At 52.8% G+C, this 21946-nt stretch overlaps 8 protein-coding genes across 8 annotated transcripts; 5 read left to right on the forward strand and 3 right to left on the reverse strand.

The window, feature by feature from the left end:
• Positions 1-327: 327 nt before the first annotated feature.
• Positions 328-5490, forward strand: J4E88_009448 (uncharacterized protein; the record flags this gene model as incomplete). Its single annotated transcript, XM_049403049.1, has 1 exon — positions 328-5490. One exon carries the CDS (start codon positions 328-330, stop codon positions 5488-5490), a length of 5163 nt encoding a protein of 1720 aa, XP_049251177.1.
• A 558-nt stretch (positions 5491-6048) lies between these two features.
• Positions 6049-7650, forward strand: J4E88_009449 (uncharacterized protein; the record flags this gene model as incomplete). Its single annotated transcript, XM_049403050.1, has 1 exon — positions 6049-7650. One exon carries the CDS (start codon positions 6049-6051, stop codon positions 7648-7650), a length of 1602 nt encoding a protein of 533 aa, XP_049251178.1.
• Positions 7651-7988: 338 nt separating this feature from the next.
• Positions 7989-9532, reverse strand: J4E88_009450 (uncharacterized protein; the record flags this gene model as incomplete). The annotated part of the gene is made up of 2 exons (XM_049403051.1): positions 7989-9303; positions 9369-9532. The coding sequence occupies 2 exons, from the start codon at positions 9530-9532 to the stop codon at positions 7989-7991; spliced, it is 1479 nt and encodes a 492-aa protein (XP_049251179.1).
• A 1177-nt stretch (positions 9533-10709) lies between these two features.
• J4E88_009451 (uncharacterized protein) lies at positions 10710-13586 on the forward strand (the record flags this gene model as incomplete). The annotated part of the gene is made up of 7 exons (XM_049403052.1): positions 10710-10729; positions 10784-12049; positions 12176-12200; positions 12455-12582; positions 12630-12802; positions 12852-13415; positions 13468-13586. The coding sequence occupies 7 exons, from the start codon at positions 10710-10712 to the stop codon at positions 13584-13586; spliced, it is 2295 nt and encodes a 764-aa protein (XP_049251180.1).
• A 2190-nt stretch (positions 13587-15776) lies between these two features.
• J4E88_009452 (uncharacterized protein) lies at positions 15777-17305 on the reverse strand (the record flags this gene model as incomplete). The annotated part of the gene is made up of 2 exons (XM_049403053.1): positions 15777-16160; positions 16211-17305. 2 exons carry the CDS (start codon positions 17303-17305, stop codon positions 15777-15779), a joined length of 1479 nt encoding a protein of 492 aa, XP_049251181.1.
• Positions 17306-17829: 524 nt separating this feature from the next.
• Positions 17830-18362, forward strand: J4E88_009453 (uncharacterized protein; the record flags this gene model as incomplete). The annotated part of the gene is made up of 2 exons (XM_049403054.1): positions 17830-17844; positions 18084-18362. The coding sequence occupies 2 exons, from the start codon at positions 17830-17832 to the stop codon at positions 18360-18362; spliced, it is 294 nt and encodes a 97-aa protein (XP_049251182.1).
• Positions 18363-18654: 292 nt separating this feature from the next.
• J4E88_009454 (uncharacterized protein) lies at positions 18655-19482 on the forward strand (the record flags this gene model as incomplete). The annotated part of the gene is made up of 1 exon (XM_049403055.1): positions 18655-19482. The coding sequence occupies one exon, from the start codon at positions 18655-18657 to the stop codon at positions 19480-19482; it is 828 nt and encodes a 275-aa protein (XP_049251183.1).
• A 1024-nt stretch (positions 19483-20506) lies between these two features.
• J4E88_009455 (uncharacterized protein) lies at positions 20507-21809 on the reverse strand (the record flags this gene model as incomplete). The annotated part of the gene is made up of 2 exons (XM_049403056.1): positions 20507-21694; positions 21750-21809. The coding sequence occupies 2 exons, from the start codon at positions 21807-21809 to the stop codon at positions 20507-20509; spliced, it is 1248 nt and encodes a 415-aa protein (XP_049251184.1).
• Between the last annotated feature and the right edge of the window lie 137 nt (positions 21810-21946).

Below are 21946 nucleotides of genomic sequence, written 5' to 3' on the forward strand. Positions count from 1 at the left end.
CTTGCATAGCGTGAGCATATCCGGAGTTTGTCTTTTGTTGCGTAACGTTATTCTGCGTCTGGCTGGTCCTCCTGTCTTCGCCACCGCCGCCCACGGTTCTTACACGCTGCCTGGTCCACGAGCACATTCTCATTACAAGCACATCCGCATCCCGGACGTATTTCACTCGGCACCGTTATCGGGGTAGATCAAAAAGACCTCTTTACGTGTGGAAGACTCACAATCCTGTTTGATACAACAAACTCCGAGGTCCTAGCAAACCTATCGCCACCGTAGCTTCAGATTTACAAAACATTGTGCTGCACACCTGCGGAAGGCACCTTCAAAATGGCAGCGATAGATTTTGCGCGGCTGCGCAATCAAACGATGGCCGATGGCTTCGACAGCGAGGTCACGGTCAACACCCGGGCTTTGATAGACAAAGTTCTAGCGCGTTACTCCAGCGAGCACACAACCTTACGAGAATTGATACAAAATGCTGCAGATGCGAAGGCAGATCAAGTCATCATAAAATTCGAGACCGACCCATCTCTTACTGTTCCCACCCCTCAAGGCGCCGATGACCCCATTCTACTGAAGCACATCATTCAACATCACACCCTCAAGCGTCTCGTTGTTAGCAACAATGGTCAGCCATTTACGCCCGCGGATTGGAGTCGTTTGAAAAGCATCGCGGACGGTAATCCGGACGAAACGAAGATTGGAGCTTTCGGTGTCGGATTCTACAGCGTGTTCGCCGACTGCGATGAGCCCTTCGTCGTTTCAGGAGACAGGACTATGGCGTTTTACTGGAAGGGTAATATGCTTTCAACCAAAGCCGCCCCAGTACCGGCTGAACATGAATCGAGAGACACCATTTTCATGCTGGAATACCGGCAAGCAAAGGTCGAATCTGCGTCTTACAACCCATCAAAGCTTCCGAATTTGCCCACATTGTGTCAGTTCCTGGCCACGAGTCTTACATTCGTTGGTCTGCAAAGTATCGAGCTTCACGTGGACGACTACGTCGTTGCGTCGTTCACCAAGAAGATATCACCCCCGGAAATGGTCCGTGTGCCTAACGGACTGAAGACTGAAACCGAAGGCGGCTTGATGCGGGTGACTGATGTCACGCAACAACACTCTCAAATTGATGCTGCCTGGATGAACGTCATTGCTACTGCTCAGATACCCCCAAAGAAAGCTGCCGACCTCGTACAACAAGAAGTTCGCAATGCGGGTACTTCATTACGGAGTTTCTTCTCAAAATTCGCATCGGCGCCTCCTCCGCCGCCCACGAAGAACGTCAAACCTGCGGCCGAGAGGACCAATGCTATTGAAGAGATAGCAGGCGATTCGACTGGCACCATCTTCTTGCAAGTATGCACTGTGGTGGCAGCCACTAAAGTCTCACGAAACTTCGCTGCGGAGATTGAGCGCGCAACTAAGAAGTCACCTCCGAAGACGACCAAAATCGCTCTCTTGACTTGTCCATACCAAGATCCGTCAGCCACGCTGGCTACGGGCTCTGGCAGTTCAGCTGCGCTTGCCGACAAGATCTTTGCAGAAGTCCTTCCGACAAAATCTGGTCGAATCTTTATCGGATTTCCGACTGCCCAGACGACTGGCTACCTCGCGCACATCTCTGCGCCATCTCTTATCCCGACGGTTGAGCGCGAGAATGTCGACATGAACGCTCGCTACATCTCCACCTGGAATATTGAGCTCCTGCGTGTTGCAGGGCTGGCCTGTCGCATCACCTACGCAGCAGAATTGGCAGCTTTGCAGACCCAATTCGGCAAGGAACCCATCGAGACCTTGATCACGAAGACTGCTTACGTGTTCAAACAATACACGGCCAAATCATCGCACCCTTCTACATCCCTTGGAGATAAGATCGACGAGGCGTTCTGGAATTGTTCGAAGGAACGATCCATCGACATCCTTTCGACCAAGGGCGTCATGTCCAGTAAGCGTGTGCGTATGCCTGCAGAAACTCTAAGTTTCCTGGGAGAAGTACCCATGGTCCCACAAGAACTCGCGAATGCAGCAGTCGACTTCATGCTCAATTTACACAATCGCGGTTTCATCACGGAGCTCACAATGCAGGATATTCGTCAAGGGTTAGAGTCACGAGCACTTAGCGAGGATGAACTCTCCGAATTTCTTAAGTGGTGTGGATCTAAGCTGGAAAGCGGCGAAATCGATGTGCCCGGCTCTCGTAGCTTGTTCGAAAATACAGTCGCTAATATCGACATTGAGCCAGAAAAGAACTCTGGCAGGATACTGGCATTGGGCGATATTAGCACGTTTGTTAACCCAGCGCGTATCGGTGCACATCTACCTCTTCCGCCAGACACTATTCCTTTCTCCTTCACCAGAGGCATGTCGATCAAACAACTGCAACTCTTCGGCTGGGTGGAATTGTCAATGGTTCGCTGGCTTCGACACATGACAACACGCCCGCAGCTAGACGAGTTTACTAAGGATGAGAACCTTGCTCTCTCTGTGCTAACACTGACATCCAAGTGCTGGGAACAGCTTGATGGAAATTCCAAGGAGACTGTTGTCAAGATTTTGACCCCACACACGATCTTGCCGACGAAGATGGGCATGCGGCGACCGGCGGAGTCGTACTTCCCTACTGTTAAGCTGTTTGATGATCTGCCAACTGTGACGCCGTTTGCGGGTTCGAAGGAGAAGTTCCTATTGGCGCTCGGTGTTCGGAAGACCATCGATCTTCCTATGGTGTTTGATCGAATGCGAAGTCGCGACGCGCAGCAGTCGGAGAAATCCGAAAAGCCGACCTGGAATCACGTTGACCTTATTCGCTACTTCGCGTCGGTCATCAACGAGATACCTGCGAAGGATCTTAGTCGACTACAGCAGACAGCGTTCTTGCCAGGAGATGGTACGCTAGTAAAACCTGGCGAGCAGTTCAAGGCTTCAGACCTTTATGCCCCCGACCCGGCCATTGTAGCTCTAGGCCTGACTCAGATCAAGCTGCCTTTCGAATTCAAGCCCACTACACGAGAGGGCGTGTTGCTGCTGCGTCTCGGACTACGACAGTGCCCAGATTCCATCACCGTTGCAAACATACTCCATCGCGCCGGTCAAGCCAAGGATCTCCAGCTGTACATGCGTGCGATGGACTACCTGTTAACGAACTACTACAAGAACAATTACGCTGTGGAGCACCAGAAATTCGCTGCTCTCACCCTCCCGATTTTGCCGACAGAACAGGCTCCGTTCCCGGCGTTGGTTGGTCCGTTCCAGTGCTACACCAATGAGCACGCAGCATGTCTAGGATTTCCCATCCTAAGAAGCGATCTTCGGAGTCATGCCGAGAAGCTGGGGGTTCAGCGTGATCCGAGCATAGGCCCATGTGTTCAATACCTGATGAAGACTCCACCCAAGACTAAGCTTGATGCAGAAATGCAGTTTGCCTATCTTGCTTCGCGCGGATCCGAGTTGGATCAATACAAAGGACTCATACAGAACCTCGCGACTTCCAACATCGTACCAATCTTTCGGAAGTACTACCTCGACCCCGCTTGCAGCGGATTCGAAGATAGATCCAAGAATCAAACTGGCAAGACCGAGATGCGCATCCATCACTACGATCCACCCGAGCATGTTTTCGTAGGTCGTGATCAGGAGTATCGTGGCATCCTCGATTACGTGCACTATGGCGCGGAAGCTACAGTCTTCCTTCTCAAGGTTGGCGCAAAGCATGAGCCAACTACTCACGATCTGGCGTACCTCCTCGCAAAGAATCCTGCTCGGTTCCTCAACACCATTGGGCAAGAGAAATATCTCGATTTGCTGAGAAAGCTGGCCGAACATGCTCCGAATCTGTGGAAGGATAAGGATTTGGTCAAATCACTTATAGCATCGAGGTTGCTTCTTGGCTACCGCGATATCAAAGAGGATAGTAAAAACGTCGCCGATGCAGGCGAAGACGACATTGATGACCTTGATGAGGACAACGTCCATCGCGAGTGGTCGCTCAACAAAGCTGGCGAGATCGTGATTATCGATAACGTCAACTATATGACCCGGTTCCGCGACTTCATCATCGCAGCCCCACAGGAAGAGCTTCTCGAGGAGTTCTACGCTCGATTCGGTGTCCAGAAAGTCTCGGAGCTGGTCAAGACTGACCAACGCATCGGCACAGTAGCGCGCGACCAGACACCTGCTCAAGATCTTCGACGAGACATCCTGGAGCGTGTACGTCTCTTCCTTCACGAGTATGAACGCGATGCTTCTTCAAAGGCTATCAGACATGACGCCAAGTGGCTGGGTTCTAATCTGACGGTGCAATGTGTGTCGGATATCTCCATCCGTTATTCACTAGCGGAACGCAATGTCGCAACATCCTCACGTAAATCGGCTGTCATCATCAAGGTGCGTGGTACGGGATACGTGCTTAGCATCACGCCGAAATACGATCTCTACGAGGTGTCAAGCGAACTGGTAAGGTTACTTGTATCGCGGCCGAAGCGCAACGACGCCATCGCGCTAGAGCGCATCTTGACTGAGCCTCTACGCCGACTCCAGCAAAAGGGTATCAACGTCGAGCGCATCCTGCGAAAGAAAGAGCATGAAGCGCGTATCGCCAAGCAAGCCGAGCAAGAGCGCGAAGAAGAGGAACAGCAGCGAGTTGCCGAACAAGCCAAGTCTGGTCACGTCAAGTCTGAAGAAAGAGAGAACATTCCACCTGAGACCCCCGAGAAAGGCAAGCATATGCCTGGTGCATTTGGCAGTCCAGAGGGTGGCATGGAGATCGCCAATCACGGCCGTCAACCAGAGGAGCAGGGTCTCATCAACAACTGGGCGAAGAAGCTCGGTTTCAAGAACGCGCCTAGCGCAGCTTCCTCCTCCTCCAAGGGTACAGACGGCCCTCAGATCAGTCGCGACATCCAAGCCACGAAGTCGAACATTCAGAATGCTATCAAGGAATGTCGGCCCACTGGTATGGAAAACATCAACACCAAACATCACCAGGACCCGACAGAACTCGACCGTGGAGGTTACTGTACCGGCGAACAATGGGAGAACCTGCACAAAGCGTTTTCGGTGCCTTTCTCTGGCCGTCACGTTGACATCTACTATGGCCGCGACGAGACGGCGCCGCTCACCGACCTGCAATCTCACCTCCAAAAATTCCTACCGCTCATCTTTGGCCTCACATCAATCTTCAGCGTCAACCCTGCGGCGGTAAATATCTTCCTCGACAAGAAGTCTAACACGGTGGCGTTCAACATGAATGGCAGTCTGTTCTTCAACCTCGCTTGGTTTATCGCCCTGCATAGCGACGGATGCCAGACTAAAGAAGGGAAGCTCACAGCTCTGGACAGTTGGTTCTGCACGTACTGTCACGAGCTTGCGCATAATCTTGTGGCCGACCACAATGCGCGACATAGCTGGTACCAGCAGCAGATTATCATCGAGTATAGTCAGCAGTATCGGGCTGCACTGGAGAACTTTACACAGGGTCTTTTGATATAGACGGGGCATATTTATTACACGGATATACAGGTAGAGTTGCGCGCTTCGGAGTCTGAGTAGTATTGCATTATTATTATCTCGAGTACAGTCAGACATTGTCCTACTCTCCAACCTACTTACTCTATTATTGATCTATTTGATACTCATCGTCTTGTCATCGTACGCGGTGAAATGAGCGCGCTCATGGTAAATCGGGCATATTATTAGGTCGCAGGTGTTTCGTGCTCGATTACTCACTAATCTCTCAGCAAACGGTTCACCCCGAACTCCGGCGTCCCCGCCCCATCGCGTCTGCGGACCACTCACGTCTCTTACCGCCGTATCACCACAAACGTAATCCTCACCAACGGAGGTGAGTACCGACCGAGCAGTGTCTCCATCAGACTATCGTGTCTGTATTGCAGTGAAGGTGTATATAAACCTCTTTTACTGCTCCTCTCCTTCTACCCTCCACTCTCTACCCACTCTTCTTTCCTTCCCCCAACATCATCAACTTCAGGTAACCCACAAAGTCCCTACACATCTCACTGTCTCCATACTAACTCCATCACAGCCAAAATGAAGTTCACCACACTCTGCGTCACCGCTCTGGGCTTTATCGGCTTCGCCATGAGCCAAGGCAGCGAGACCACCCTAACAACAAGGCCGTGCAACAACCCCAAGTACTGCACCACAGTACGCACTCCACCAGCCCGCTCCAACGCCTACACCTCCAAGGAAACCACCGACTCCACTGAGCTCACCCGCACCATCACCGCGCACCGCCGCCAGCTCACCGTAGTCGAGTCCCACACCCGAGCCAGCGTCCACACCTCCAAGTCCATCAAGACGCACAAGCCGCCCAAGCCTTCCAAGACTAAGACCTTCGGGGACTCCGAGATCCCTAAGCCCTCCGAGGGTTTCGATGATTCGGTCAAGCCGACCCGGATGAGCGTCACCGCTCAGCGTCGCCAGGCCCTGCCAACTACTGCGACTTGCACTGAAATCACCTCTTGGGACTCCAAGACTTATGCGACTGCGATCTCTACGCATATTCAATGCGGACCGGATAAGTCTAAACCTACTTGCTCTACCTCGTACGAATGTGGATGTCATTCTTCTGCTTTTACGCGGGACGATAATCCTGATATACATTTTTGCTGGCCCATGGCGACTAGCACTATCTTCCCCCCGGACTACGGCGGTGGACGGTCTCAGAGGTGGGTCGCGAGGCAGGCGAACGCCACTCATGCGCCTAGAGTCGCGTCTGAAGATCTCGGAGGCCGGTCTCAGCGCCTAGTCGCTCGTCAGGCGTTACCGACATCGACATGTTCTCCGGGCCATGTGGGAAGCGACTGCAGCGTTGTCGTCTCACCGCCAAAGCCTACGAAGTCTTGTCCGTCAGGTTGGGTTGGGCCTGACTGCCCTTTCGCAAGTCATGTTTCAAGCACCCCGACGGCTACGGCTACCAGAGATATTTACGCTCGTCAAGAGGCTGAAGCGGGTGGGAAGCCAGTCTACGTTGTCACGGTCACCCACGTTAAGCGTGTAACCGCTCGTCAAGAAGCTGGACCGACTGATTTAGTCGAGGTCATGACGAACACGAACACTAAAGAAGCTGGACCTATTGACCCAATTGTAGTCATCACTGTTACCAAAACCCATGATATCAATGAACGTCAAGAGGCTGAGCCGACGGACCCAGTCTACGTGGTCACGGTCACAGATACTATCGCTACCACCGCCCATCAAGAAAACGAACCGACTGACCCAGTCTACGTCGTCACGGCCACCAACACCGACGCTGTCAATCCAAGTCAAGAGGCTGAACCGAATGATCCAGTCTACGTCGTCACTGCCACTGATACCACGGCCCATCAAGAAGCTGAACCAACAAACCCAACGAACCCAGTCTACGTCGTCACCCTCACCAACACTCTCACCAACACCGTCGACATCAATGCCCGTCACATCCCCGACGAAATTTCTGCTTCCCTTCCTCCCGTGGTAACGGCAGCGGATTATGGCTGCCCACCGGGTACTTGCGGACCTGCTTGTCGTTCTGGTCACTACTGCAACAAACTGTTTGGGAGGGTGGATGGTGTGGAGGATGGTGTGGAGGATGGTGTTTCAAAGGAGCCGTTGGCTTCGGAGGAACCTGTGCCTACGAGGGGGGGTTAGGATGGTGTGGTGGGGGGATTACGGTGGGGAGATGAGAGGTGTGAGGATCTTGTGGATTTGATCGAAAGGAGTGGTATGGTGATACGAGGAAAGAGGACAGAGCTTGAAAATGGTGGAGTGAGGTCTTGGTAGTCTAGCTAATCCCTTCTTGCACAGGACCAAAAGATATTTCACTCACCCTGATCACTGGCAACGAAAACACGTGATGAATCTGCAAAGAAATGCGATTCTCAGCGATACTATCCAACGCTATGCTAACTTTCAACGAAAGGGTATAATGCTTTTCTCCAACCAAAATCCGTTGCTCAATCTCTTTCAATCCCTCCCCAACAACCAGATCATGCCTTCTCATCTTCCAATTCCTTGGCTTCGCGCCTCCTCCGCCACACCGGCCCCATCTTGATCTCCAGCAACATAAGCGGCATCAACAAACAACATATACCGCCCCAAAACGTATATGTCCAGCCATCGCCCCACGCACTCGCCATGCGATCGATGATAGACACCAGGATAGCAGCCAGCGAGCAGCGCACCAAATTCGTGCACGCCGTCGCGCCTGAGCTGCGGGATTGCAGGATATCGATGTTGAGTGTCATGGTAGTGTTGAGGATACCGATGGACGTCCAGCCTAGCATAACTCCAAGAATGAGGGGAACAGCGATATGAGCTTTAGCCTGTATCGTCCAACCCCAGGCAATGACGCAGACGATGAAGAGGGAGAGGTAGAAGGGCATTATGCGTAACCGGGCGTGTTCGATGGTGAAGTTATCACCACACCGCTCTTTAATACGTCTGTACTCCCAATCCAACATCTTGCCCGTCATCGTAGAACCTAGAATCATACCCGCGCCGACGGGAAGGTAGCAAAGTCCCAGCACCGTCTCCGATAGCTCCGGGTATATCTTCGCGAAAGCGGAGGAAATGGTGGCGGTGATTGTGTAATTGACGGCGTAGACCAGCCCGGTAAAAGTCAACAGGACGATGACATCAGGGTACGTAAAGAGCACAAAGGGATTAACAGAGTGTTTAGCCTTAGCGCGGGAATCCGGGTCGAAGGCTTCTTTCGTTGCTTTTTGGCCCACGATAGGGAGGATAGCGCGTTGAAGGCGGGGCACAGGGATACTACCATTACCCGCAATGCTTCTCAGGGTCTCAGGGAGGAAAAGCGCGATGCATAGCAGGCAAACCGCCACCATGATGACGATGGACCAGAAGATGGATCGCCAACCTAGACCCTGCGAGAGCGCTCCTCCAATCGCAGGTGCGATACACGGAGCGAGCATAGGACCGAGGTTGAACATGCCAAAGTAGCCGCCTCTTTCGCGGCTCGTGGATATATCGCCTATGACGCCTGCGCCAAGGGCGATGGTGCTGGCGCTGCCGCCGGACTGGAAGCAGCGCAGGAAGAGGAGCAGCCAGAAGTGGCTGGTTGGACAGAGGGCTAGGCCGATGGACGAGGCGACGAGGATGCTAAGACATACCAGGTAGACGAGGCGGCGGCCGTAGCGGTCACTGATGGGGCCCCATAGCATAGGGCTGATTCCTTGGAAGACTAGGTACACGGTGACGGTTTGGTTGATGGCTTCGGAGGTTTGGTTGAAGGCGCGGGCGAGGGTTGGGATGGCTGGGAAGTAGATGTTTGCGGGGAGGGGGCTGAGGTGGTGTTAGTTGTTGTTCCATGTGTGTATCTTGAGATGAGATGAAAGGAAAGAATGTACCTATAAAACCCCGCCAACGCGACCATGGCTACGATGAGCCATTTCTCTTTGCTGGTGTATATACTATATGGGACTTCGACTTCACCTTCCACCGGCAGCTCAGGTGCAACAGCAGCCTCGTCGACCGGTATAGGTTCACGCTTGTTCTCTTGGTCGGCAGCCATAACCAGATTCCAAATATGAGCGCAGCAGAAGGAGATGAGCGAAGAGGGACAGCCTCATGCAAGGCGACGCCGCAGCGCTCAACGCCCATGATAACTAACATCACTCTCCCCGAGGACGCTACACGCCCTCGTCGGAGTATCAAGCACCGCACGCAGTGTGGTTGGACGAGTGTCGCCCATCTCGGTCAAGACCATGGGGAAGGTCCGGCAGACCGGCGAGAAGTCGGCAAGCGCGTCTATAATCAGGCCATTGCGCAGCGCAGCAAGCATGCAGCCGACAAGACCTCATGCACACCACGGCATACGCATCGCACATCCACCTCCGTCATGGTCGGAGTAGCATCCTGAAGCTACGGCTGCAGACACTCAAAGGCGCGGTTATTAGACGGCTATCATGCGGTTGTCGGCTTAGCAGCGCGCGAGGTGGGCCAGATCGTCATGGACCCTTTGTTGTGGGATGCGTGCATTCGTGCATTGAAACGATTTTGCAGCGCTCGGTGCCGAACGGGTGCGCATCTAGCCTTGCCGGGCACAGGATGCGCGAACCAGAAATGTCGTGTTTGCAAAAAATCTCTGTTCGCGATAGTCGCAAGCCCGCCACTATGGGGTAAGCAAAGAGTCATAACGACGTTGTACTGGGTGGAGCAAATGATTCAGGTATATAGTCGCGCCGGGCCTTATCGCATCACACGACTGAGCCAGTTTCACACTATTACTTCGCATTGCAAGCCGTAGACGGACATAGCGAGTGGGTCGTCAACGGCGTCTGTACCATCATCTCGGGTCCCTTACGCACGACTGACAAACTTTACACGCGCAATATCTCGGGGTGGAGCGGCGAAAACGGTTGCTGCGAGCCAAGAGACCAACACGTCCGGGAAAAGAGATGGCAGACGCCCCGAATGGAGGTGTAGGCAGTAGCAGGGTGGGGAGTGGTGCTCCTTCGCGGGAACAGGAAGACATCAAGCGGCCCAATCTCTCGGTTGGGGAGGTCGTGGGAGTGGAGCAGCAACATGGCGATGTCACGGTGGGCAAGCACGAAAGAGTTGGAGGGTGGAGAGGGGTGCTGAGTTTTCTGGAAAAGAAAGGTGATGTTGAGCTCAGAGGGTGTACGCCTGTGCCGTATGAGGATAGGACAGAGACGCAGTATTCAAAGATCTTCACGCTTTGGTTTTGCATGAGTTGTAATCCGTTGCCGTAAGTGGTCACTTGAGGAGTGGTGGCCTTGCATGATGGCTAACGGGTATGCAGTGTGACTTTTGGCATGGTGGGCACAATGTCTTTTGCTCTTAGTCTGAGGGACGCGGCGCTGGTTATTCTTTTCTTTACCCTCGTGTCGACAGTGCCGGTGGCGTACATGTGTACGTGGGGGCCGAAGACGGGTATGCGACAGTTGGTGCAGGCGAGGTTTTCCTTCGGGAAGTACTTTGTTTCTCTGTTGATATTGCTCAACCTTGCAACGCTGACGGGGTTCTGCGTTGTCGACAGCGTCATTGGTGGTATGGCACTGTCGGCGGTGCAGGACGGAGCAACCATCAACGCCACGGTGGGTATCGTCATCATCGCCATATTGTCGCTGGTCATCTCCTTCTGCGGCTTCGGAGTATTGCATCACTACGAGCGCTGGGCATGGATCCCAGCATTGGCCGCACTCATCATTGCGGCAGGATGCGGGGGTAGCAGTCTCAGCCAGCAAGTCGCAGCACCTGCTGCTACAGCGTCACAGGTCCTCTCGTTTGGCGGTCTCGTGGCGAGCTTCATGCTTCCATGGGCTGCCCTCGCGAGCGACTTCTCGACATATATGCATCCCAAGGCTCCTCCCTTCCGGATCGCACTCTACACCTACACCGGTCTTGCGCTGCCTACGATTCTGCTGATGACGCTCGGTGCAGCGATGGGAGGTGCGACGCCAAACATTGCCTCATGGCAGGCTGGGTACGACGTCAACGCAGCGAGTGGTGTCCTTGCAGCCATGCTTCAGCCAGCTGGCGGATTCGGTCGCTTCGTCACAGTCGTGCTTGCCTTTAGCATGTTGGGTAACCTGTCGGCAACGATGTACAGCGTAACACTAAACCTGCAGATGCTTCTTCCCTGGCTTTTTCGCATTCCGCGCATCTTCTTCAGCATCGTCATTACTGGGATTGTGATTGGCGTTGCTGTCGAGGCATCCGAGAGTTTCTTTCTCAACCTCGAGAACTTTATCGGCGTCATCGGGTACTGGAGTGCGGCCTTCATTGGCATCGCTATCACCGAACACGTGCTGTTCCGACGCAGTAGCTTCATGGCCTATACCGAGGATGACGAGGCGTGGGACGAGCCGAGCAAGCTGCCACCCGGTCTCGCGGCAATTGGCGCGTTCCTGCTCTCCTTTGGCCTCATCATCCCGTGCATGGGACAGATCTGGTGGACAGGACCCATCGCGGAGACTACGGGCGACATCGGGTTGGAGGTAGCAGTTGTGCTGGCAGCGGTGCTCTATGTACCGTTTCGGGTAGCAGAGAGGAGGATATACGGGAGGTAGTTGCAGAACAATCCAGTAGCGACGGCCAATCAAGAGTGATGATTATATGTTTGTAGTGCAGTGCATGAAGCGAGGAGATTGCACATGTTGGTAGTTTGGAGAGGATTACCGCATGCGACTAGATCGGGGGAAGTTGTTGCCTCGGTTGTACGTCTTACCCCGGAAATGCTTGGTGACGTTCACAAGCCAGCCGGAGCCGCAGCTCAAATGCGGAGACGAAGACCATCCAACGAGACTTGAAGCTGCTTCCCTTTTGATACCCTCTCCTTCATTGTTTATCCTAACCTTCCCAATCCCATCGGCTTACCGGCTGCTCCTTCCTCCCGTCGCGACAACCGCCCGCTTCCCCTCTTCAGCTCCCGCGCGACTAAACTTTACACTCGACCATGTCTCAAACACAGGAAAAGGCGCAGGAGAAGCTCATCGAGTCGACTTCCTCGGTGCCACAGAGCACGGCGGCTCAGCAGAGCGACAATGTTGCGCATGCGCTGGCTGGCGCTGGTGGAGGACTGCTGTCCATGGCCCTGACGTATGCGCCATCGCGACAATGCGATGCGGGCTGCTAACAACCCCCAGCTACCCGCTCATCACCCTCTCTACCCGCGCCCAGGTCGAATCCAAGCGCGCGCAGTCATCGACGCTCAATGCCGCGCGCCGCATCATCAAGCGCGAGGGTGTCGCAGGCCTCTACGCCGGTCTCGACTCTGCCCTCTTCGGCATCAGCGTCACAAACTTCGTATATTACTACTGTACGACAAAACACTCCTGAGCGATACATCAGAGTACTGACGGCATCAGGGTACGAATGGACCCGCTCCTTCTTCGAGAAGGCTGCGCTCAAAGCCGGTCGCGCCTCCTCAAAGCTCACCACGGTCGAGTCCATGATGGCAGGCGCCCTCGCCGGCAGCGCAACCGTCCTCATGACCAACCCCATCTGGGTCGTCAACACGCGCATGACGACGCGCAAATCCGAAGCCTCCGACGAGTCGCTCCCGGGCGCACCTACGCCCGCACAGAAGGCGCCATCGACGCTTGGCACGCTCTTCGCCCTTGTCCGCGATGAGGGCCCCGCGCGCCTGTTCGCTGGTGTCATGCCGGCGTTGGTCTTGGTCATCAACCCCATTCTGCAATACACCGTGTTCGAGCAGCTGAAGCAGATGCTGGAGAAGCGGAGGAGGGTCACGCCCAAGGATGCCTTCTACCTTGGTGCGCTGGGCAAGCTGTTGGCTACCAGCATCACCTACCCGTACATTACTGTCAAGAGCAGGATGCACGTTGCGGGCAGGGATGGACCGAGGGAGGACATGTTGACCACCTTCAGACGCATCATCAGGGAGGAGGGATACACTGGCCTGTATGGAGGTATGTGGAGAAGCATTCGAAGGAGGAGAGAAGATGAGCTAACCCATGCTAGGTATCGGACCCAAGGTCACCCAGAGTGTCATCACCGCCGCCTTCCTCTTCGCTTTCAAGGACGCTCTCTACGCCTACACGATCCAGGCACGCAAGAAGCTTGCCATGCGCAAGGTCTAGGGTGTTCTTCGAAAAGGTGCATATGGAAAGTGGTTGCCGTCGCAGTCGAAGCTATATATCGGGTCGAGTCGCGACCCGTAAAAGGAAGTCGACACTGCGGAGGACGGTGGAGGATTATAGTGAGCTATGAACTCTTGCTGGAGCATTGTTATCACGGTACGTGGAGGGACCACGAGGCTTCAAAATGTATATACCCGGAATTCAACGCATCACTATTATTGAATTGGAATGCCATGCTCATAGTGTACAGCAATTCGATGCGCCTACAACATGACGATGCAAAAAAGACGGACTTTTTAGCAAAAACATACAACAGCGGGGATTCGCTAGTAGTCACCCACCTAACTACTAATCCGCCGGTACAATGCTTGTATATGGCTGAGCGGACGGGAAGCCTAATTCTCATTGTCCTATGGTCGTATGTGAAGGAAAGGGAATCTTCACCGCTTATAACATGACCAAAAAGATCTTTTTCATCATCTGATTTGGCGATGCTATCGAAAGACAAGGCGGATAGCATCCCGTCTCTCCGCTTCCCGCGTCATCAGGCCCTCTGACGTGCAACCGCCCGCTGCGGGGTACTCTAATCGAGAGGTTGTTAACGCCCTACTATTGCATCTCACAGATGTACCTGCAGCATAAATGTGCCCTAGGGCGCATGAGACATGTAGCATCGGGCTGTGTTTATAGCGATGGAGGTATAAAAGAAGTATTCACCATCTCATCTCTGTCTCCCTCTTTTGTCTCGAGACCGGGATAACACAACTTCGCAAACATGAGTTCGGAGCCGTTCACGCTAAGGTGGGGTATCTTGGGTACGCACAACCAAGCCTGATTACACACGATGAGAGAAGGCTAATTGATCGTAGCGACGGGAGGTATAGCAACAAGTAACCCCCCACCATCTTCCTCCTCCAGCCCATCCTAACACCACTCCAGCATTCACAAAAGACCTCCTCATCTCTCCCCAAACCCGTGATGCATCCGATATCCGCCACGTCGTCGCAGCAGCAGCATCTTCCACGTCAGCAACTCGTGCCAAGGAATTTCTTACATCCGTCGGCGCACCCCCCACAGCACGCGCCTACGGCTCCTACACCGACCTCGCCTCCGACCCAAACATCGACATCATCTACATCGCCACGCCCCACTCCCACCACTACCAACTTGCCCGCCTCTGTCTCAACGCGGGGAAGCATTTGTTGGTTGAGAAACCTATCACTGTGAACGCGGCGCAATGCCAGGAACTAAGGAAATTAGCGAGAGAGAAGGGGAGGTTCATGATGGAAGCCGTGTGGACGCGTTTCTTCCCCTTGTCACGGGAAGTCTGCTCCATTGTTAAAGAAGGTAAACTTGGGGAGATAAAGCGCGTCTTCGCCGACTTCAGTTTCTGGAATGATGTGGAAAAGGAGTTTGGCACGCAGCATAGGATGGTGAACCCCGATCTCGCGGGCGGCGCGTTACTGGATTTGGGGATTTATAGCCTAACGTGGTTGTTTATGGCGTTGTATCATGTGCAACCGGAGGGGGAGAGGGAAGAGCTGGTTGTGAGTTCGGCGGTTAGTAAGTGTAAGACGGGCGTTGATGAGACGACGACTGTGTTGTTGTGTTTTCCGGGGTCGGGGGCGCAGGGCGTGGCGGGGACGAGTATTATTGTTGCTACCACGCCGAATGCGGAATATCCTAATCCGGGGGGTGATGCGGTGAGGATACAAGGGACCTTGGGCGACTTGACGGTGGATTACGCGCCGAAGCCACGGACATACACGTTAACGCCCGCTGCTAATGAGAAGAGAGGAAAACTCGCGGACTTTGAGTATCAGGTTGTTGATAAGTTCAAGGAGATACCGGGGGGTGGGCATGGTATGTTTTGGGAGGCGGATGAGTGTGCGAGGTGTATTCGCGATGGGAAGCTGGAGAGCGAGGTTTGTGGACTGGAGGAGACGGAGGTGGTGATGCGGGTTATGGATCAGGTTAGGAGGCAGGGCGGTGTCGTGTATCCGGCTGTGATTGAGAGTACGGAGTCGCCGCTTGATGGGTTTGGGGTGTGAGAGGTGGAGCTGGTTTGGGTCAAAGGTGTTTATTGAGAGATTGAAGACTTGTGATAGGGTCGCGATGATGCTATATGTTTCCTGGCCTGCCACCTTTTCGCGCCCTTGTTTTCCCACTCTAGTATTTGTCTTCTCAGTCTCAATTAAACAACGACACCAAATCAGGAAAGTCCTGTAGAACGTTCCTCAAAGGATGCGCAACCACTCCAATCATGCCCGTGACTTCCGTGAGCCGACCTCGAGCGTAGTGATAATCGGGCCATTGGTGGCCATTAGCGTCAATGCCCAAGTCCTTCCCAGCATCTCGAACATCTTTTGAGCTAGGCCTGATGGCGAGAACTCGTAGATTAGATCCTCGGTTTGCCATGAATTGGAAGATCTTATTGGCAAAGTTCTGCATGAGTATCTGGCAGAAGTAGACTTGTGTCTTTCCAGGTACCGTTGCGCCATCTTCGTTATAATTGACCGTGGGAAGATTGAGGATACGGAACGCGTGGAGTGTAGGGTTTATGGAGAGTGCAGCCTGGCATTTTGTTAGTGAACAAGAATCGTATGATGCGGCACCACACTTACCAGCATATCCGCGAATTCTCCTTCTGGGTGGAAGCCAGTCCCGAGCTCTGTGATAGACCCCAGATCCACAACTGGCATGTTGATGGCCAAGTACTTTAGATGAATACAAGCCCTTAATATAGCCGTCATCTCCATGACAGAAAAATAACGGCTTTGCGATCCCCCGGTACCTATCGAGAGACACTGGAGCTTCTGACAATGTGCCAAGATGCATTCTTTGGCAACGAAGCCATGTCCAGAGAGCTCCAGCTGAAGCTCTATGAGTTTGGAGCAAACCTTGAGCAGTGATTCTATGGCCTGGACTGAACTTTGTGGATCTTTGATCTGGTCTGGAAGAATGATATAGAGCCATGTCAGTTCGCCAATGCCGCGAGCATAGTATGAGGACAGTGACTCTATGAAGGGTACGATGTCGTCGCACCCTTGCAACTGTAGACAAGACAGCTTGGAGAGATCAAGACTGTTCGAGATTGCTGGGTCTCCTCTTTTCGCAAGCCTTAGGTTGAAAAGTCGTAGGCTTGTAAGGTTTGCGAAGAGTGGAAGCCCTTTTGCATGACGAAGTATCCTGCATAAGGAGATCATACCAGTCTTTGTCGAGGCTAGTGAATAGAGGAGGAGATCCTGCATCTTTGAATGGTTTTTAGAGAGGAAGTGTATGGCCTCGAAGATGCGCTTTTCTGATACGCTGTTTGGGACAATGTAAAGCAACATTTCCGTTACATGTGATAATGAGGAAGTTGACCATGCATAGTGTTCTTCGAAGGCGAAATCAGGCAGCTCTGGGAGCCCGGAGATGGTGAAGGGAGTAGAGACCTCCAGTGTCTCAATCTTCTGTTGAGACTGCAAGAGCAGTTGTACCGTGGGTGTGCTGAGATGGACATAGCACGTGAGAGCCCGAAGTCGATCCTGTGGAATCGCTAATATCAGTGACTTCAGGCGATCTTCTATCTCAGATGATTCGTCTGATTCAAGTGTTCCTGAGTCAAGTACTTTAATCTCTCGAATGTGCTCTGTAATTCCTGAGCGAGGATGGACTAGTGTTGCCAGAGCACTCGGAGAAGCGGTGCTTAACTTAATCTCAAGCGTTTCCCACATTGTGGATACCATCACGTCTCTGCAAGCGCGGCTGACAAGACAGACGGTACTCTGGTCAGACTTCGATCGGATCTGCGTGGGTTGTTAGCGCTCTCCATAAGTGTAAAAGTTGCTATCACTCACGAAAGCGAACACATTGCCCACCATTTCGGGCGGCAATTTGGCAAAAGTTGCATGCGCCATGTTGAGTGAGTGTAGAGATTTGAGATCCAGTAGAGCGGTTGCGCAACTGTAAATAAGAGTAGGAGCAAATTGACTAGAGAGTGGAGTGAGAGCAATCGAGGCAAAGGCGCGTGGCTCGTGCGGTGTTTGCTCATGCAACGCCAAGACTTGTGGACGCGATCAGGGTCTATTGCCGCGGACGGGCACAAGAAAGAGCGCAATTTTACTCAGCCATGCCTTAGTCCGCTGCAACCTGGAGGTATTCACTGCATCCTCTTGTCTTAGCTATCCATCCTCAGTACCGTCGGCGCGGGGCCTTTGTGCGCCATATACTAGATGAGCAAAGCCATTATGCACCGAGTATGAGCAACCTTCACGTTCGTACTCAGTATCTGTACAGTGGTTCTTCTCGTGCCTGGTCTTGTCTTCCCTAATATGTTGTGATGACAGTATTCGCGAGCAGTGCCCCGTCGCACCTTCCAACCGCATACCTCACCGTTTATGGAACCTCAACATTCTCTTGAGCTTCGCTCTCTAATTTACCGTATCCAGTCCTGCTCACGTCGATAGCGTGGCGCTGAAACGACAACAGGCGACACGGCTACCTGCCCGGGAGTTCATCAAGCGTATGCGATTCGGGATCCCACCATACGACGACGATGACGAAGACAGCAGTGCCTCCACTCTGCTGATCGGCTGTGCACCAGGGGATAACTTCACCTTCTACGAAAAGAAAGAGCCAGAAGTTGGACAAAGCGATGATGTTTTGACTATCAAGAACATCGAGGCCGGCGAGAGCGAAGAGGGCAAAGAGGGCGAGAACAAGAAAAAGGAAGAGGATGCATGTCCCATACACATCGCGCTTTGGGGGGAAGGAGGTTCGCCAGACGCATAATTTTCTGGAAGATTGTTCAGAAACAGGGTACGTCGGCGTCGACGTCGGCGTCGGCGCGTGATGACGTTTGAAGGCCCTATTTAACCGTCAGCATAGGTAATCCACCGTATCCACGCCCCACCATGTTAGAATAGTGTTCTTTTCCACTTCCTCCTACCACCTCATGCTAGAAAGAAACTCGATTAGTTTGCAGACTACGTTGAGTTAACAACTTGCAAAATAGATGACCTAACATCAACGTGGGCTCCAGGGTGTTCAGTTTCTTCTTAGGCCCCAAGTTTAACGTGCGACCATGCCCTTTGATCAAGTCGAATTCATCACCCTTCTGACAGACTACTACGAGTTCTGCAATCGAGTATTCTGGGATGACTCGATCATCGCACAAGCTCCCAAGAATGGCTGGCCATCAATCACACAATCCACCATGGCCAACCTAAACAAGACTGATGCAGTCATCGACCTACTTCGCCACATGCCTTATGTAGACTTTGTTGATCCAGACAAAGCCTACGGTAAGCACGTCATCATGAAGAACACACGAATCCAGGATTACCGCAGCGATGCGATGCAGAAACGGATCCGCGACGGGGATCTCGAATACTACGTTGAACCTATAGGCGATCCCTTACCGCCATCATGCATCTCTTTCGGTAACAGCAACGGGCGTAATGGCTACAATCTCGTCATTAACACGGCTGATGGGTACGTCTACTGGGGGGATCCTAACGGCCAGCACGATGAGCCAGCGCCAGAGCTCAATGCCGTGGTGCAAGAGCGCTATACCGGGGACGAGAACGAGCGTTGGCGACAGGGCTTCAACGTCTATCGCCCACGCGAGTTTTTTGCGCTCTGCAAACAACGGTTCCACGAGCTTCGCTGGATCGGTCTCCAGACGGATATTATTGAGGCGGTACCGATATACTGGGAGCTTGATGACGCGGACGACGAGTTCAAGTCGCTTGTGCGCAAAATGAGAAGAGCTGGGTGGCCGGGAGACGGGCAGGGACGGGCCTGGGACCGAGAGGCATTTCAAGCGGCGCTCGAGGTGTATAGTGATGAAGAGGACGAAGATTCTGTACAGGCAGCGACAGAAGCGCCAGATGACACTCACGTTCACTGAATACTTGGGCACTTCGTCCAGAGATCCAGCTGCTCTTAATACTACACGGCGCTTAGCAGAAAAAAGATTATAGCTCATTGGAACGTGTATGTGTGGCTCTGAGATCTGCCTTACCGTGCGACATGGGCGGTCGACGAAGCTCACAACGCCTTGATCGGCCTTCTTTCGCACCTGCATGTCCTTGTCAGCACAACCCTGATACCCAGAATCCCTTTCGAAATGCAACGAATTCGGGCGGTAAATCAGAGAGGTTTCTTTGCGTCATGGCTGGACGTGGAGTTCGTCGGGAGCAGATGCAGAAGCAGTTGACGTAGTAGCAGCCTCGATGAGAAGTAAGAAAGGTGTGTCGCGAGAAAAGTAGGAAAAATGCGCAGCTCCTGCATACTGCCAAGACTTGTAGGCGTGAACAGAGTCCTTCACCAGGCTACAATGGAGCGCATACTAGGTGTTACTCCGATGTGGTACACGCTGAAGCATTACTTTACCCTCTTGATTTGCATACTACGAGATACAATACAGCTTATGAACTCATGATAGACATTAGCTAGAGAAGCGCCTGAGGATGAAGTCGCCAGGGTAGTTCCTCGATATCTTCTCCATCTCAACGCGCGCTGCACCTACTAGATTGCTGCCCGAACTATCTGGAACATTTCCGCGCGTGAAGGTAAACCGACCCGGGAAAGAACAAGTTCCCATCGGCATACCTTCTTCAAAATCACGAGTGTCAAAGGATTCGACTAGGAGGAGTCTTGGGACTGTACCACACTGCGACATGTGACTGAAGATCTGATCGCCGAAGTGTTTCATGGCAGCCTCGCACGACGCACGGAAGCTGCGTTCCTCCATCAAAGGCGTCTCTTCAAATGTCTCCGAATCATAAGAAAATGTGATATCAGGCTCGCTCAGTATTTCCATGGTATGAAGACTGGGATGTGCGGCACATTGTTCCTACGATGCCAATCAATAAAGATACCAATACAAAAAGGACATTACTTACTAGTACATCTTTGAAAGAGGCACAATCCTACTCATTTGCGTTGAATCGAAATCCGTCCCCGACCTGTGTGATATATCCGCGATCGCTAGGTGGCAGATTGATGGCCAGTCCTCTGAGCTTTGTGCACGCCCTCAAAATTACCCCTACTTCGTCTTCCGAGTAGTAGTGCGACTGAGAATCCGTACTTTCGTTTCGGGCTTTCTTGATGACGAGGTTACGGAGCGTTTCAGCGTGAGGCAGAAGACAACTTTTGTCGACAAGTTTGCCATTGCGAAGATTTAAGTCAAGATTCTCAAGTCTAGGGCAGACTTTGAGAAAGTTTTCAATGGATTCTGTGGTCTTGACCTGTACATCGTGTTCACCATCGTCATGGTAGGGATCAGGACCAGGTAGATCGATGCACAACTCCCTTAATTTACCGGGTGTCTCAATGTACGATTCTGAGAGACTCTCGAAGAACAGCGACATCGAGCTGCAGTCCTTGAGATGCAACTTCTCTAACCTTGCAACGTCGAAGTTGTGGGAGAACTGATATGAAGCATCCGGTACCAAGCTCATTGCCTCCATTTTGATAGACGTTAGATTGGAGAATAGGCGACTTTCCGGCGATAGCCAGAGCAGTCCTTGTAATGAGATCGGATCTTCATGTTCGCCTGACAATTCCAGCCTTTCGAGACTCGGGTAGAGGTCGATAAAGCTCTGCAGATCCCGGTAGACATCGTCGACCTTGTCTTCCCTCGTGCACTCTAGAATGAGAGTAATCTCCTCCAGTTCAGGCGTCAGCGATGCAACCCTCGCGCGGGATTCCTGGGAAACAATATGTGTGGCACGCGTCGAGCCAAGGCAGAGAGATGGTGTTACTGCATAGATTTTCTCGAGCTTGGTCTGCGATCGCAACAATTGCAAGAAAACCTCATGCTGCATGTCGCCGCCATAGGCCTGGAAAATGCGGAGTTTATCGCGTGGAAGTGCCAAGATCAACGACTCGAGACGATTTTCCGCATCCTCATCCGTAAAGTCCGCAAAGCATAGATTTCGTACATGTGGGAGGATCCCAGAGTTATGATCTAATAACGTCGTCAAAGAGCGGCCAGGGGAAGAGCCTTGGTGATCACCCAAGCTGAATTCAAGCTTTTCCCACAAGATAGGGGCCATAAGCTCCCGCCATGAGCGGCTGACGAGACATACAACGCCTTGATCTTTCTTTTGCCGAATCTAACATATGTGTTAGCGCTTTCTGGCTTGCAGAGCGGTAATGCCCGGAACTTACGAAAGCGAAAACATTGACAACCAGCTCAGTTGGTAGATCGGAGAAAGTCGCGCTCGCCATAGTGGTGTGGAATCGTGAGTGCGCGGAGTGCTACGATCGTAGGTAGTGAAAGGGGGAAGTTTGCGCGTCGCGGGTGGACGGCTCAGCATGAACATGAACATGGCTCGTGCGACGACGCGTCAATGTGTTGCCCCACC

The sequence above is a fragment of the Alternaria novae-zelandiae genome (genome assembly GCF_023758075.1).
Source record: "Alternaria novae-zelandiae strain BMP 2774 chromosome Unknown scaffold_24, whole genome shotgun sequence".
Taxonomy (NCBI): domain Eukaryota; kingdom Fungi; phylum Ascomycota; class Dothideomycetes; order Pleosporales; family Pleosporaceae; genus Alternaria; species Alternaria novae-zelandiae.